Source organism: Prionailurus viverrinus, chromosome B1, assembly GCF_022837055.1.
Source record: "Prionailurus viverrinus isolate Anna chromosome B1, UM_Priviv_1.0, whole genome shotgun sequence".
Taxonomy (NCBI): Eukaryota; Metazoa; Chordata; class Mammalia; order Carnivora; family Felidae; genus Prionailurus; species Prionailurus viverrinus.
The window spans coordinates 35,252,931-35,269,355 of NC_062564.1; the positions used below are offsets into that span (position 1 = coordinate 35,252,931).

General features: G+C 44.0%; 1 protein-coding gene across 5 annotated transcripts in view; it reads left to right on the plus strand.

The window, feature by feature from the left end:
• Positions 1-16,425, plus strand: part of PEBP4 (phosphatidylethanolamine binding protein 4) — a 225,220-nt gene that overhangs the window by 111,394 nt on the left and 97,401 nt on the right. For all 5 annotated transcript variants that reach the window (XM_047856100.1, XM_047856101.1, XM_047856098.1 and 2 more), the window contains one exon: positions 11,830-11,928. In XM_047856100.1, coding sequence (XP_047712056.1) covers positions 11,830-11,928 — 99 coding nt within the window. The remainder of the gene's footprint in view (positions 1-11,829; positions 11,929-16,425) is intronic.

Genomic DNA, 16,425 nt, shown 5'->3' on the forward strand with positions numbered 1-16,425 from the left:
TAGTTAGGGCATGATGGTATGGTAGAGGACCAGTGGCTGGGAAAGAGGTCAGTGGGAGAGGCTTTGGCTGTTTTCAGGATGGGACGCAGGGGAGATTGGGGCTCAACAGTCTCTCTCAGCATGGGCAGTGAGGCAGGGGACAGAAGACTTGGCTCACTAGGCTTGGGGGCGTCAGTGTCAGTGGGTGCTTTCTGCTCACCTGGATTGTGGTGACTATCTGTAAGGCTGACCTTTCCCTGCTGGAAGAATCAGTGTCACTGGTGAGCTACAGTTAGTAGACAACCCTAAGTACAGATGGTAGCTGAGGGCAGAAACCAGAGGTTCAAAGATAAGGCATATCTAGCTCTGTCCCCTGTTCAGAGTAGAGCTCAAAGTCAATAGCCTCGTCTTCTCACTTTCCTTCCTTCTTTTCCACTCTCTCTACTCCCATTTCCCCTAACCCCCAGTTGGGATACACCTATTAAAATTCCTTCTGGAATAATAAGAAGAATTACAAAGGCACAAAGCTTTCTACAGACATTTCACCAAAGATATAGGAATAGTCAGTAAGGACATGAAAAGGTGCTCAACATCACTGGTCATTGGGGGAAGTGTAAATTAAAAACATGATGAGATGCCACTTTACACCTGCTAGAATGGCTGCAATCTAAAAGACAGACAGTAACAAGTCTTGGTGAAGATGTGAAACCCTCAGACACTGCTGGTCGGGTTGCACAGCGGTGAGACCACTTTGGAAAACAGTTTGGTAGTTTTTAAAAATGTTAAACATAAATCTACCTTATGACCTAGCAATTCTACTGCAGATATTTTCCCAAGAGGATTGAAAACAAATACCTGCACAAAGACTTGTAGCAAATGTCCATAGCAGCATGCTTCATAATAGCCAAAAAGTAGAAACAACCCAAATGTCCATCAACTGGAAACATGAGATGCATATCAACATCCATATGATGGAATACTATTTGGCAATAAAAAGGGATAAAGCACTGATACATGTGACAACATATTTGAACCTTAAAAACATTATGCTGAGTGAAAGAAGCCAGGCACAAAAGATTACATATCATATGATTCCATTTATATGAAATGTTCAGAAAAGGCAAAAAGGAGATTCTAGAGACAGAAAGTAGATTAGTGGTTGCCTAGAGCTGGTTGGAGAGAACAGGGAGTAACTGTAAATGGCACAAGGTTTCTTTTTGGGGTGATAAAAATGTTCTAAATTTAAATTGTGCCGATAGTTGCACAGCTCTGTTAATTTACTAGAAATTTTTGAAATGTATGCCTAAAAGGAGTGAAGTTTGTAGTATGGAAATTATACTTCAATAAAGCTGCTGTAAAAAATTTACCTGGACAAGGGCACCCAGGTGGCTCAGTCGGTTGAGCGTCCAACTTTGACTCAGGTCATGATCTCATGGTTCGTGAGCTTGAGCCCCACATCAGGCTCACTGCTGTCAGCATGAAAACTGCTTCGGATCCTCTGTCCCCCCCCTCTCTCTGCCCCTCCCCTGCTTGCATTCTCTCTCTTTCTCTCTCAAAAACAAATAAAACTTAAAAAAAAAATTTTACCTGGACAAGTACAGATCTAACTCTGCTTCTCTATTGGCACCATCACCTGGAGGCACCGTGATTTTTTTAACGTGACTTCCCACTCCTTGCTCACGTCCTGTGCCATGGAGCCCACGGCCCAGTCCATCAATTGCCCTTGACCTAAGTGCCCCCCACACATGGAATGAGGATTCCTGAGCTCTCCCTGCTGCAAAGGGACAAGGCCATTACCTCTCAGCCAGTGAGAGAGGGACTAGAGGCTGATATCTCCAAGATAGTACTCTATGATTACTATACATTTCACTTTGTTTTACAATTTTAGTTTATTTTTAGCAGGTTGTACAGTTGGCCCTTGAACAATGCAATCTTGAATTGTGCAGGTCTGCTAATCCACAGATGATTTTCAGTAAGTACGGTACAGGGCTGCACATGTATTTTCTCTCATGATTTTCTTCATCGCATTTTCTTTCTCTAGTTTCACATAAGAATACAGTATGTAATACATGTAACATACAAGATGTATGTTCACCAGCTGTTTACAGTAGTGGCAAGGCTTCTGGTCAACAGTGGGCTATTAAGTTGGGGGGCAGTGAGAAGTTATACATGGATTTTCAACTGCTCAGAAGTCACCCCAACCCCGTGTTGTTCAGAGGTCAACTGTATGTTCACGTGGATCAAAACCTGAAATAGTAGAACTGGCATGTATAAGAGACCTCCATCCCATCTCTATATCTCATCTTTCCCATTACCATCACCACTTGCGTCCTCTGTTAGTTTTTGGGGTTTTGTTTTGTTTTGTTTTGTTTTTAAGTATCCTGAGCCTGGGTGGCTCAGTTGGTTGAGCATCCAACTCTTGATTTCAGTGCAGGTCATGATCCTGGGGTCATGGGATCGAGCCCCACGTCAGGCTCCGCACTCAGCCTGTTTGGGATTCTCTCTCTTCCTCTCTTTTCTGCCTCTTTCCCTGCTTGTGCTCTCTCTCTCTCAAATTGAAAATAGATAAATAATAAAATAAAATATCCTTCCAGAGCTTGTTTATGCAAATACAAGCCACTGTAAAGAAATATCTTATTTTCTCTTTCTTCTGTAAAAGCGAGCTCCTAGATACACTGCTCTGCAATCCTGCTTTTTTCACTTAATTTATCTTGGAGGGCTTTTCATATCAGATCTTAGAGAGCTTCATTGTTTTTAACAGCCATAAAGCATTCCATTGTGAGTATGTGCCAGTGTTCATTAACCAATCCCCAACTGATGGACACTTGAGTTATTTCCCACTTTTGCTATTACTATTCAGCTCTGTCTGGAGCTGAAATGAATACTTTGTATACAAGTTATTTCATAAATGTGCAGATATCTTTAGAGGAACAAAAATCATAGACATGGGATTGCTGAGCCTAAAGGTAGATTGCCCCCACTTTGCTTCCCCATAGCAATGCAGGAGGCTTCCCCACAGCCTCGCCAGCAGAGCATACTATCAAAGTCTGAGATTTGCAGAATGTTTGACAAGGATATTGATTCCATCTTGCTTTCTTCAAGTAGAACTGCTTTCTATTTTATTTTTTAATTTTATTCTCTTGTGGGAAGAACATGAGATCTACCCTTTTCCAGATTTTGAAGTGTACAATACAGCATTGTTAACTACAGGCACAGTGTTGTTCAGAGCAGATCTCTAGAACTTATTCATCTTGAGAACTCAAACTCTGTACCCACTGAACAGCTACTCCCCATTTCCCCCTCCCCTGACCCTGGCAACCACCGTTCTACTCTACTTCTATGAGTTTGACTGTTTTAGATACCTCATATAAATTGAATCACACAGTATTTGTCCTTCTGTGACTGGCTTATTTCACTTAGCATAATGTCCTCATGGTTCATTCCTTTTGTTATAAATGACGGGAACTCCTTTTCTAAGGCTGAGTAATACTCCATTATATGTATAGACTATAATGTCTCTAGCCATTCATCCACCGATGGACATGTAGGGTTTTATTTACATCCTGGCTATTGTGAATAATGCTAGGACCAACATGGGAGTGCAGACATCTCTTTGAGGCCCTGATTTCAATTCTTTTGGATAAAAACCAAAGCAGGACTATTGGCTCATTTAAACAGGATTAGTTTCACATGATATCTAGACACCTCGGAATCCACTGAATGGATGTTAGAATCTGAAGGTGAATAGACCATCTATTAGTCCCCTCCTTTTCTAGGAATAAGCCAGAGAGGAGAAAGACTTAGCTAAGATCCCAAGCCCGCAGTGCAGCAAGCAGGTCTGCGTGACACCCCCAAAGAAGTACAAAACAGTTTCATCAAAGGCAAGAAGACATGTGGCAAGTACAACAATCTCTGGAGACAAATCCATTGTTGAAAGTATTGACTGCACATTCTTGGCCAGACGTTAAGGTCGTGTGCCAAGAGACTGGTTCATCTCTGTCACCCCACCTTACACCAGCCTGTCGGCTCCAAGGACCGGCAGAGAACAAGCGAGGGCCAAGTCAGACTTCCAAGGAGTCTAGCTATGAACCACGCTCTTGAATAGCCTGTTTCCCAGTTTATCTGCTGAACATCACCCCACCTCTTAAATATTTGCTAGGGAGCTTCTGTTGGCAATTGGGGTCTTTGATCAGCATGGGAGTTTTGACCTGCTACATTTCTGACCTGGGCCGGTTCACCCCTCCTTAGGCAACCTGGTGGTCCCCGCTCCCGGGAGGTTATCATATTGATTCCAAACTTAGTGTGGACACCCGATCGGCATAGCGCACTACAGCCCAGCACTCCTGGGCTCAAGCGATCCTCCTGCCTCAGCCTCCTAAGTAGCCGGGACTACAAGCACACGCCACCGCTCAGGCACAATTGGGGTCTTTGAAAGGGCTGAAAACCAGCTCCCTGATTGCACTGAGAGAGAAGGTATAAGACCATCACCACAGAAGCCCTCTTTCCCTGCTAAGTTTTAGAAGAGGTCTGCTATGGGGTTGCTTAACAGGGAGGGGATCTAGGGTAAAACCTCAGGATGTAACCACCTCCGACAGAACTGTGCAGCAGGGACTCACCCACAAAGACCAGTCTCCTGGTTCACCACTTAAAGAAGCAGACACCAACGGGGCGCCTGGGTGGCTCAGTCGGTTGAGCGTCCGACTTCAGCTCAGGTCACGATCTCGCGGTCCGTGAGTTCCAGCCCCGCGTCGGGCTCTGGGCTGATGGCTCGGGGCCTGGAGCCTGCTTCCCGATTCTGTGTCTCCCTCTCTCTCTGCCCCTCCCCCGTTCATGCTCTGTCTCTCTCTGTCTCAAAAATAAATAAAACGTTAAAAAAAAATTAAAAAAAAAAAAAAGAAGCAGACACCAGTGTGAAGAGAGCTTCAGGTGGGGGTCCGAAGGGGCAGTGACGAGCCGAGGGGGGAGGGAAGGAAAAGTAGCCTGCTATGGAAAAGAATTCCTCTGGACATTGTTTGACCAGAAGAAAAATAGGGTTTAATGATGAGAAAATCATTTTAGATGATATCATTCACACTATTCTGCAGCTTATTTCACCTTCTAGTATATTTTAGATACTTTTCCATATTAAAAAATCATTTTTTCTATGTGTAAAAACAATGCATTTTATTGCACAAATTGGAAAATGCAGGAAAATAGAAAGAAGAATATAGTTCATAATTATCCCATCACTTAGAGATAGCCAACGTTTTGGTTCTGATTTTTCTGGTCCTCTTTCCATGGAGGGGTATAATAGTTTTCCATGGAGGGGTATGATACAGTTTTTGGTTAACAAAGACAATGAAATCATATTTTACATAAGATTTTGTAATATACCCATTGTTTCCACATACTCTGGGAATAAATACAAAAAGTATATATGTCCATTTTGTAGGCAAAATAGGATTTTAAAATAATTTGCATATCTTTGATTACTAATGAAATTGAATATTCATGTTTGTTGATCATTTGTGTTTCTTATTTTATGAATTGCCTATTCCTGTTGCTTATGTATACCTCTATTGGGTTCTTATTCTCTTTCTTATTGATTTAAAAAGTACTTTACATATTAAGGATATTAATCCTTTATCATAGATCTTGTAAATATTTTCTCATAGCATTGTCTTTGAATTTTATTTTGCTTCCTTTTTTTTGTCATATAAAAGTCTCAAAATTATATCTAGTTAAATATATCAATCTTTTCCTTCATGCCATTTACTGTTAACAGTTTGGTGTGTACTTTTCCAGACATTTTCTATGCATATGCAAATATATCTATAAATATATATATAGTTAGATATATAAAGTTTTCCTGCACATTTTAGATGATATCATTCACACTATTCTGCAGCTTATTTCACTTACTAGTGTATTTTAGATATTTTTCCATATTAAAATATAAGGATCTAATTCCAACAGAGTATTCCATTATATGAATTTAGTAAATTTCATTAAATCAGTTTTTAAAGATTTTTTTTCACTTTCACATTTAAATCTGAAAATTTTTTGGCATATGAGAGAAATAGAGACTGAAGTTTATTCCACATGGTGACCCAGTTGTCCCAGCAGCACTTATAAAATAATCTATCCTTTCTCCACTTGTTTGATAATTTTATCATATATTAAATATCATATCTTTCGTTAAAGCTTGATCACCTATTAAATACACATATATTAAAGACATAGATTTCTGTCTAGATTTTCTACTTTGCTTCCACTGCTTGTTTATTCCTAATCAACACCACATTGTTTGAATTATTGTAGCTTTATAATATATTTTAATATCTACAAAATCAATACCACTTCCCTGTTTTTCAATATTGCGTTGGCTAATTTTTTTCTTTTTCTGAACTTTAGAATTATTCCATGAAGTTCCCAAAACATCTCTTTAGGATTTTGATTAGAATTGTATTAAATTAGGTAATTAATTGAAGGATATTAACACATTGGCAAATGATTATTCCTTTTCTTTCTTTTTTTTTTTTTTTGAGATGGTGGGGGAGGGAGTGTGCAGCACACATGCAGGAGGTGGAGGGACAGAAGGAGAGGGAGAGAAAGAATCCCAGGCAGGCTCCATGCCCAGCACAGAGCCCAATGTGGGGCTAGATCGCACGGCCATGAGATCATGATCTGAGCTGAAATCAAGAATCAGAGAATCAAGAGTCAGGTGCCCAACCAATTGAGCCACCCATGCACCCCCTGCAAATGATTATTTTAATTTAAAACCATAGCATGTCCCCATATCTATTCAAGTTTTCTTTTTATGCTTATCAGTAGTGTTTTGGTTTCTTTGTCTAAGTCGTGGATTTTTCATCAGGTTTATTGCTAGATATTTTATAGTTTTTATTACAATTGTTAAATGGCATTTTAAAAGTATATTTTCTGACTGTTATTAATAAGTACTGATTTTGTGTGCATGTCATAAAAACTCATTACTGAATATCAGTCTAGTTGTTTCCAACTGATTCTTTTGGATTTCTCATGTAAGCAGTCATGTCACTTGCAAAATAATAATAATAATAATAATAATAATAATAGTAATTAAAAGACAAAGAACAGGGGCACCTGGGGTGGCTCCGTCGGTTAAGCATCCGACTTCAGCTTAGGTCATGATCTCACAGTCCATGAGTTTGAGCCCCGCGTCGGGCTTTGTGCTGACAGCTCAGAGCCTGGAGCCTGCTTCAGATTCTGTGTCTCCCTCTCTCTTTGCCCCTCCCCTGTGCTCTGTCTCTCTCTGTCTCATGCTCTGTCTCTCTCTGTCTCAAAAATAAATAAAAACATTTAAAAATTTTTAATAATAATTTTAAAAAAGACAGAGGATAGGTGTTATTTCTTTTACAGTATTTACACTTTGTTTCTTTTTATTTTCTTATTGCCCTGGCTCCCTATTCTTGGGAGTATCAGTTGTACAGTTTTTCCTTCTGGAATTCCATCGGAATCACACACACACACACACACACACACACACACACACACACACACACACAGGCTCTTTGGGATATGATCCTACTTTGCCCCTAATATTTTCATCTGATTATCCTTTCTTCTGAGTTCTTAGAATTTCCTTGGACTCTATCTTCAAATTCTCTCATTTAATTTTCTATAGCATCAAATATGTGGTTCAGTGACTCTTTAGGATTTTAACACTCAACCGTGTTTTTATCTCTAACCTACTCTTTGGCAAGTTGCCGGATCCCCCAGTTGTTGCAGCACACACTGCTTGTGGTCCTCTCCCTGGATGGTTGTGTTTTATTGATCCCACCCCACTCCTTCTTCAACAGCCCCACCCCCCAGTGTCCCCAGTTCCACCCTACCCATTCTTCTATTCTCACTGTACCTGTTCTCCCTGACAGGCTCATCTGTCGTCACGCCCACTACTCACATGCTTAGTCGTGAGAGAGCTCCTACCTCAGAGCTCCATGTCAGAGATGTCTCTGCCTGCATGTTTTAACACCAAACTCACTGTCTCCCAAATTTGTTACTCCTAATATTCACAGCACCATGGTCAACTAGTTGCCCATGATAGAATGTCAGGGTCGTCCTGAACGTCTCCCTCTCCTCTATCTGCCCTATCCAGTCACTTCACACTGTTGATGGGACAACACAAATGCCTCTTTCTGTCTTTATCACTACCACTCACATTTTTAAGCTCTTGCAATCTCTCTTCAGGGTATCCCAGTTGTCTATTTTTTCTCTCTCTTTTAGTTTTTTACTCAGTGTTACCATGCGCCTTCCCAAAGCACACATTTAATCATGTCAGTCATCTATTCAGTTTCGGTGGGTCCTATTGCAAAACAAATTCTAAACAACTTAGGACATGTAAGACTGTTTATTATCTTGTCCCAGTAACCTTTCAGCTTTGTCACCTGCCATTCCTTTCCAGATGTCTTATGTCCCAGCATACCAAGATTCTTGCCATTCCCCAAACATCCTCATGCCTTTGCACAGACCCTTCCCTTTGTCTACAGAGTTGTTTTCTTGACCCTTTACCTGCTTATTCTTCAAGATCAAGTTCAAAAGACAACTCGGTGTGCCTGGGTGGCTCAGTCAGTTAAGCATCCGACTCTTGATTTTGGCTCAGGTCATGATCTCACGGTTTGTGAGTTCAAGCCCCACATCAGCCTCCGTGCTTGTCGTGCAGAGCCTGCTGGGGATTCTCTCCCTGCCTCTCTGCCTCTCTCCCTGTCTCTCTAAGTAAATAAATAAATAAATAAATAAATAAATAAATAAATAAATACTTCTTTAAAAAGACAACTCTGTGAAGGCTGCCTGGACTCCGGAGGTAGAGAGGTTTAGGCTCCCTCCTCTGTACTCCCTTAGTAATTGATAAATGTTTCTCTACTCAAGCATTCGCATGTTGGTCTACAGCTATGTCTGTGTCTGTCTCTCCCTTCAGATCAAGAGGAGCCCCAGCTCTTCTCTTTGTACTTTACTCACATCTTACTCTCCCACTCCCTTCTCATCCAGACTACTGAGCAGTCCGAGTCCCTATCAAGTGAAACCCACCTACCACTTATTTCTCAACTGCACTTTACCAGTTAAAAGCACACAGATGTGGAATGCAATATTACCTAGTAACCTTACGACAAACCTATGGTATAGTCAGTTTCTCACTTTCCAAAATGACTATTTCACACCTTCTTCTTTGTCCCCAAACCTCCTATAATCGCTATTCCCCTGATGACCTTGCCTCTAATTCACTGAGAAAATAGAAGTAATCAGAAGACAATTTCCCCATTCCTCACCATCACATTTTCCAGTTCCCTTGCATCTGAACCTGTATCCTCTGTGTCTACCAGAGGCCGGTCCCTCCACTTTTGCTCTGGATCCTGTCTCCACCCACCTTTCCAGAGTCTTGGCTTGTGCAGTGATCCCCTTTTTCCTCTGTCATCTAGATCTCCCTTTCTTCTGGATCATTTCCACTGGCCTGCTGACATGCTTGACTATCATCTATCTCCTAAAAAAAATAAAAACAATTTAAAAAAATCTCTTGGCTCTTCCTTCCCATCTAGTAATAGCCACTCCATGTCTCAGCTGACCTTCACACTAAAATTATCATCCCGTCATCTCCACCTATTCCAATCAAACCTCAGTCCTTTCTACCTCACTGAAACTGGTCTTGCCAAGTTAACGCTGTTCCCAAGTTGTCCAATCACATTGTCACATCCGTGTCTTCATCTTGCCATACCTTTCAGCATCATTGAACACAGTTCACCACCTCCTCCTTTGGGAAACACTTTCTGGCTCGGCTTTCATGATCCCTACTCTTCAGGTGTGCCCCCCCACCCCGGATTCAGTCTCCTTTGTCAGATTTTCTTCTTTTCTAAACATTAGCTGTTCTAGAATCTGGTCCAGAGACTTCTTTTCTGCCCCATGTCTAACCTACCCATGAAGAACCTCATTATTTTATGGGTTTAGGACTGTCTATATGTCAGTGACTCCAAAACTTATATGTCTACTCCTCATCTCTCCTCTAGACTCCAGACTCTAACTTATATACTTGATTATCTTTTCAGAAGTAATTCCAACTTAATATGTCTAAAACAGAAATCTCAATACCCTCCTTCAAACAATCTCATTGCCAAGTCTTTTATGTCACTAAATGGCACCATTCACCCAGTTGCTCAAGCCAGAAACTCATGAAACACCCTCAGATTCTCTTTCCCCACCCTCTACTGCCCCACTGTCCCATCCACCCACAGATTTTATCAGTTCTCCCTAAAAATACTTCCCCAATCCATCTACTTGTTTCTAGCTCTATTGCTATCATTCTAGTCCAATATACCACCAGCCTTCACTAAGACAACAGCCTCCTGACTGGCTCCTGGCTTCATCTGTTACCTCCCGCTCGCCATTCATTCTTCATCCAGCCACCAAAAAATCTTTGAAAAACATAAACCAGGGGCACCTGGGTGGCTCAGTCAAGTGTGTGACTTCAGCTCAGGTCATGATCTTGGAGAGCTTGTGAGTTTGAGCCCCACATCTGGCTCTGTGCGGACAGCTCAGAGCTTGGAGCATGCTTTGGATTCTGTGTCTCCCTCTCTCTCTCTCTCTCTGCCCCTCCCTGGCTCATGCTCTATCTCTCTCTCTCAAAAATAAATAAACATTAAAAAATTAAAAAAAAACCCATAAATCAGAGCGTATCACTCTCCTGGTTAAAACCCTCGATTGGTTCTGCATTGCACTTAGAATAAAACCCTCCTCCTCACCCTGCCAAGGTCTACCAAGCCTTCTGTGGGCTCTCAACCACCTCTCCAAACCTGCCATGTCCATTCTCTCCATTGCTTGCTCCTAACCACATGATATTTTTTTTAATGTTTATTTATTTTTGAGAGACAGAGACAGAGCACGAGTCGGGGAGGGGCAGAGAGAGGGGGGACACAGATTCTGAAGCAGGCTCCAGGCTCTGAGCTGTCAGCACAGAAGCCAATGCGGGGCTCAAACTCACAGACCGTGAGATCATGACCTGAGCCAAAGTCAGAAGCTCAACCCACTGAGCCACCAAGGTGCCTCCCACATGGTATCCTTTCTGTTCCTCGAATGCTTGCTTTTTCCCATCTGAAGGCCTTTGTAGCAGCTATTTGCCCTTCTTGGAACGCTTGCTCCCTCTCATCCCACTCTATTTTGTTTTAATCATAGTACTGATCACAATTGGGCATTTCCTTGTGGTTTTGGTTTCTTTGTTTTTTGAGTTAAAAAAAAATCTGTGTCTCTTACCGAGAATAAAAGCTTCCTGAAAGCATGGCTCACACTGTCTTGTTTTCTGTTGGATGCCTAGCCTGTAGAACAATTTCCAGCACATAGTAGGTGTTCAGAAAATGCTTTTTGAAGGGATTAGTGAATCCTAGTATTCCTTGCAATTGGTACAATTCCTGACACAGACTAAGTTCTCCTGTGTTTGCTGAATTAATAGATAAGTTCCTCCAGCTATACTGTGAACCCCTCCCCCACTCGTGCTCTGTCTCTCTCTCTCTAAAAATAAATAAACATTAATTTTTTTTTAAATTTCTGCTTCCATCACAGCACCTAGCATGATGCTAGGGACTTCTGGATGCTTAGTAACTATGCTTGTTTGATTTATTCTTCTTCATAAAGGGAAAGCCAAGCTTTTCAACTATCTACTTAATAGACTTCACTTCTCTGAGAGTAAACACGTGACATAAGAGGAATGGCACAAGAATGGGTATGGACTGGGTAGGGGTTGGTCAGCCCCTCTTGGCTGGAATAGAGATAAAAGGAGAGTGTGCACCTTGCAGCTTTCCTATCAGAATTCTAGTCATGGTACTACATTTCTTTGTGATGAATCTGTTCCAGGGTGCAACCTACATCCTGGTGATGGTGGATCCAGATGCCCCTAGCAGGTCTTCCCCCAACGCTCAATTTTGGAGACATTGGCTGGTAACAGATATCAAGGTAAGCAGGCCAGAAGGCGCTTTCTGGTTCACTTGGGCTTATAGCTGGAAGATTACCGTTCTGGGCAGTTTTCAGCTCTCATTCAGGAGGGCTGGGGACTCAGGTTGCCCCCTACACTCAGCTGTCACAGCCCCTCCCAGGTTTTCTAACACTTTTGAAAAAGGTCCAGGATCAGTGGTGCACAGGTAAACCGGGTGGGGAGAGCCCTAACTTGTAGTGTTTGCTGATTTCTATAGTGTAAATACTTCCACGGTGGCCAATTTCAAGTTACTGATGATTTAACGGTTAACTCAGATTTTTCTGAAAATTTAACAGTGGCTCCAGCGCACCACCACGAGGGGCCTGGATTCGGAGGCACAGGGGTGACTGTGTGGTCCAGGTGGCAGAGCCGGCAGGGAGAGTCCTGCAGGGGGTCCTCCTGATGGGCTGAGGGGCAGTCTCCTTTTCTTTGTACAGAAACAAGTGGCCTCCCCTCATCTGTGTCCCTTGGCCATCACATAATTGTGAAGGAGTCTGGCTCATCCTTTCTGGAGTAGGTCTGAGGAACACAGATCTGGAGGGTTGGTAACGGGCATTATGTAGGGCGGGGGGGAGGCTGTATTCCCAAACAAGTTTTGGAGACCCCAGGCTACACTGTATTAATCACATTCCTCACTGACGGGCTTTTTAGTGCTTTTAATATTCTAATGTGCACTATATAATCTGCATTTATTTTCCAGCCTCATTTGCCTAGTGAATCTTTTGTTCATGAGCGCCTGGCCGCACACTTTGGGAAAATCCATGCTAGCTTCAGCCGTTCATGCATCTGTGCCTAGAGAGTTCACAGATGGCCTTTGCATAGGCATCAAGCCGTAAGATAGTGGGAACCCAGGGGCACCTGGGTGGCTCAGTCCGTTAAGCATCCAATCTTGGTTTCAGCTCAGGTCATGATCTCGCAGTTTGTGAGTTCGAGCCCTGTGTTGGGCTCTGTGCTGACTGCACGGAGTCTGCTTGCAAGTGTCTCTCTCTCTCTCTCTCTCTCCCTCTCTCCCTCTCTCTCTCTCTCTCTCTCCCTCTCCCTCTCCCTCTCTGCCCCTCCTTCTCTTCCTCTCTCTGTCTCTCTCTCTCAAAATAAATAAAGATAAACTTAACCAAAAAAAGATAGTGGGAACCCAGACCTAAAAGACTTAAGTCTGGATCTAGGTTTGACAGGTTCCCAAATCCATCATCTCTATTAAGTCACTCGGAGTCCCTCCGGGTATTTCCTCTTTGTCTGTAAGATGGGAACCATGTTACCTCCTCTATACGGTTGTCACAAGAATCCAATGAGAGAGCATACTGAGAGCACTTTGGAAAACAGAGAGCACCACAAATGTAAGGAGTTTGTGTTTTTCCTTCCCCCACTGTGGGTCAGAGGAAGGGGTATCGGTGTGAACTAACCATTGATTCTCCTGAGCAAGGCAGGGGCTCTCACAGCCCCTAGAGTCGGGGGCTGGTGGGAGAAGCTATCCTGTGAACCAACCCTTGCCCAATGACCACGGGCCCTTCACGGGGTGCTTAGGTAGACAGCCCATCCTCAGAGGCAGTCCTGGCTACACACAGCCTTGAAGGAGTCCCCTCCAGGGAGGCCTCCAGCAGGCTTTTTGGACAGTGCCTGAGCCAGGCTCCTGAGGGAAAGCAGGAACATTGCTTCAACACACTTCCCCTGGCCAACCACCCGTCAGCCTGGTAAAGAGCCTTGGAAACACCATAAACATGCAAAGGGGCAGAGCTGGGGGATTTTCATGCCATCAAGGCTGGGAGAGAAGCTGAAGGCACAAAAGGGAAAAATACTGGATCCTGCCCCAATCTAGAGCATTGCCAGTTTCTATACTTGGGATTCCCAGGCAGTCATAAGGGGGAGAAACTCTCAAGAAAGGAGTACTGCTCCAGACATGACACATGTAGTGCAGCTCTTCACACACCGGGCTGTCCTTAAGAGGGTTCTACTGGGCAGTTCTGAGGCAGATTTCAGAAACCATGGTGGATGGGATAATTTCAGCATTGAGGGCACCTTGGGGCCATAAGACTGCCTCTCTTCCAAGCCTGAAGCCCCCCGCTCCACCCACTGCCCTCACCCCAGTATACACTCAGGACAGTTCTCTCACAGAAGCTTTGCAGGGCAGACATGGGTTCTCAGCAGCCCAGCTGAGAAGCAGAGCAGGTGGCAGGTGGCAGGTGGCAGCTGTCCGGCAAGACCACTAAGCCGCAGAGCTTATCAGGGCCACCTGCCCGGGTGTGGCCCCCAGCCTTCCCGCTTAGACCGGAGGAGGCTTGGGTTTCAGGCACATTTTCACCCACTTTCCCTGATCCAAGTGTCCAGCAGGAAGCAGCAGCTCTTGTCAGCTGTATCCACTCAGCCTGCCCACCAGCCCCCAGATTCCTTTAGCTGCATGGCCAGTATGAAAACCAGGCTCACTTAGGTCTCAGGCTGTGGCCCTTGGCCAAAAAAAGGGAAGGCTCTAATCAAACCCAGAAGCACTTCCTTTGTGTTGGCGTTAGCTGAGGCTGAGTAGGTCTCAGACATTACAGCATGTTCAAATCCACTGGTGAATGTGTTAAAATGCAGATTCCCAGGCACCACTTCCGTCAGTCTGGAGAGAACGAGGCATACAAGTTTAACAGGTCTCCAGAAGGAATTTAGCCAATGGAAGGAAGACCACAGAGTTCAGTCTGAATGCTTTGGTCATTGTTATCACCCATCTGGGAGCAATTTTCAAGTGACAATCATTTTCAACCCTTCCTTTTGATCCCCACGATCAGGGCATGTGAACTAGGCATTATCCCCATTTTATAGGTGGGAAAGCAAAGCCTGGAGAGGTTGGATGGTGCAGTCTCTCAGCTAGGTGGGTCTTCATTCCAAGGCCCCCAACTCCAAACTGCACACCCTTCTGGCCATACCACATGGTCTGGTTCACACTACATCTCTCCCATCAGCTCCATGGTGGCAAGAGGCATGCCATCTTGCCCTCTCTGTAAGATGGCAAATGTAATCTCTGTGGTTCTGCTACCATTCCAGGGCTCTCCTTCTGGTTCCCTCTTATGGACAGATGCTTCCAGGGAACCTCCCCAAAGACTGCTATCTTGGGAAATCAAATACACCTGGATAACATTCAAACCCTTCAGGAATTCTCATCCTTAATATGTTGGGCTAAACGTAAACCCAGTGGGGTGCCTGGGTGGCTCAGTCGGTTGAGCACCCAACTCTTAATTTCAGTTCAGGTCATGATCTCACGGTTCGTGGGATCAAGCCCCATGTCAGGCTCTGCACTGAGCTTGGAGCTTGCTTGGGATTCTCTCTCTCTCTCTCTCTCTCTGCCTCTCTCTTTCTCTCTATTCTCTTTCTCTCTGCCCCCTCTCCCCTGCTCATGCTCTCTAAAATAAAAAACTAAAAAGTGAGTCCTATATATTATCATTACCCTCAGCAGTAAGTGGCCTCAACAATAAGGCACACCATAAAGTCACTACAGACATAAAGTGATGATGGTCCTGTGATTCACAGTGACCACAGAGGTGGAACCCAGGCTGGCCTTGATATTAGGAACACAAACCTAACTGTGTGGTGGGTGGGCCATGGCCATGGGAGCCCCTCAGTAAGGACAATTTGGGGGCCATCTATCCAGGTGGAAACAAATAATTTCTCAGGAATACAAGAAACATCTGCAGCTCCCTGCCTTAAAGAGAGGCTGGCAAGTGTCTACTATAGGGTGGGATAAAGCTCTAGACCCCTGGACAACTTGTACAAAAACCAGAGAGAAGCCCACCAGGAGGAAGCAGGCATTCATGTTACCCTTTGTTCACTTAATTCAACAAATATGGGTTGGTCATTGTTTGCAAGCATAAAGGCAAGGACTCTGGAGCCAGACCACTGGGCTCCAATCTGACAGTATAGCTATGTGATCTTGGGGGGCAGGGTACTCAACCTGTCTTTCAATATGCTCACTTTAAAAGTGGGGATACCAATAGCCCCTGCCTCCTCACCCTGTTGTTATGGAGTTCAGATGAGTTGTTTTAAGTAAAGAGCTTAGAACAGTACCCAGAACACATAGCGAGCTGTATGTATCATTGGTGGCTGTGATGTTGCCCTTACTGCTCCTAAGTCAGGCACCAACACTGGCACTGGGGTTAGAGATGCAAACACAGCAGGGGAAGTCTCCGCCTTCTATGAGTTTCTACTCTAGTGAAGCAGAGGAAGGAGGCTGAGGCACAGGGGCTCTCTCAGGGAGGAACTGGCCACAGCCGCGGGTTCCTATCAGCTTGGAGACTGAACGTCAGTCCTCGAACCTGGCCCGACCAGGACAGGCAAGGACTGCTGCAAACAGCATGCCGTCCTTCTCCGCCCCCTCTTTGAAAAATCTCTCATTGAACAAAAGATTTCCAACAGAGCATTGACACACAACGTTTCTCTCCCTGCCATGTCCTCAGCTTTTCCTTTAAGATGTTCTTGAGTTCTGATTCAATCGAACTAATAGTCTTCAT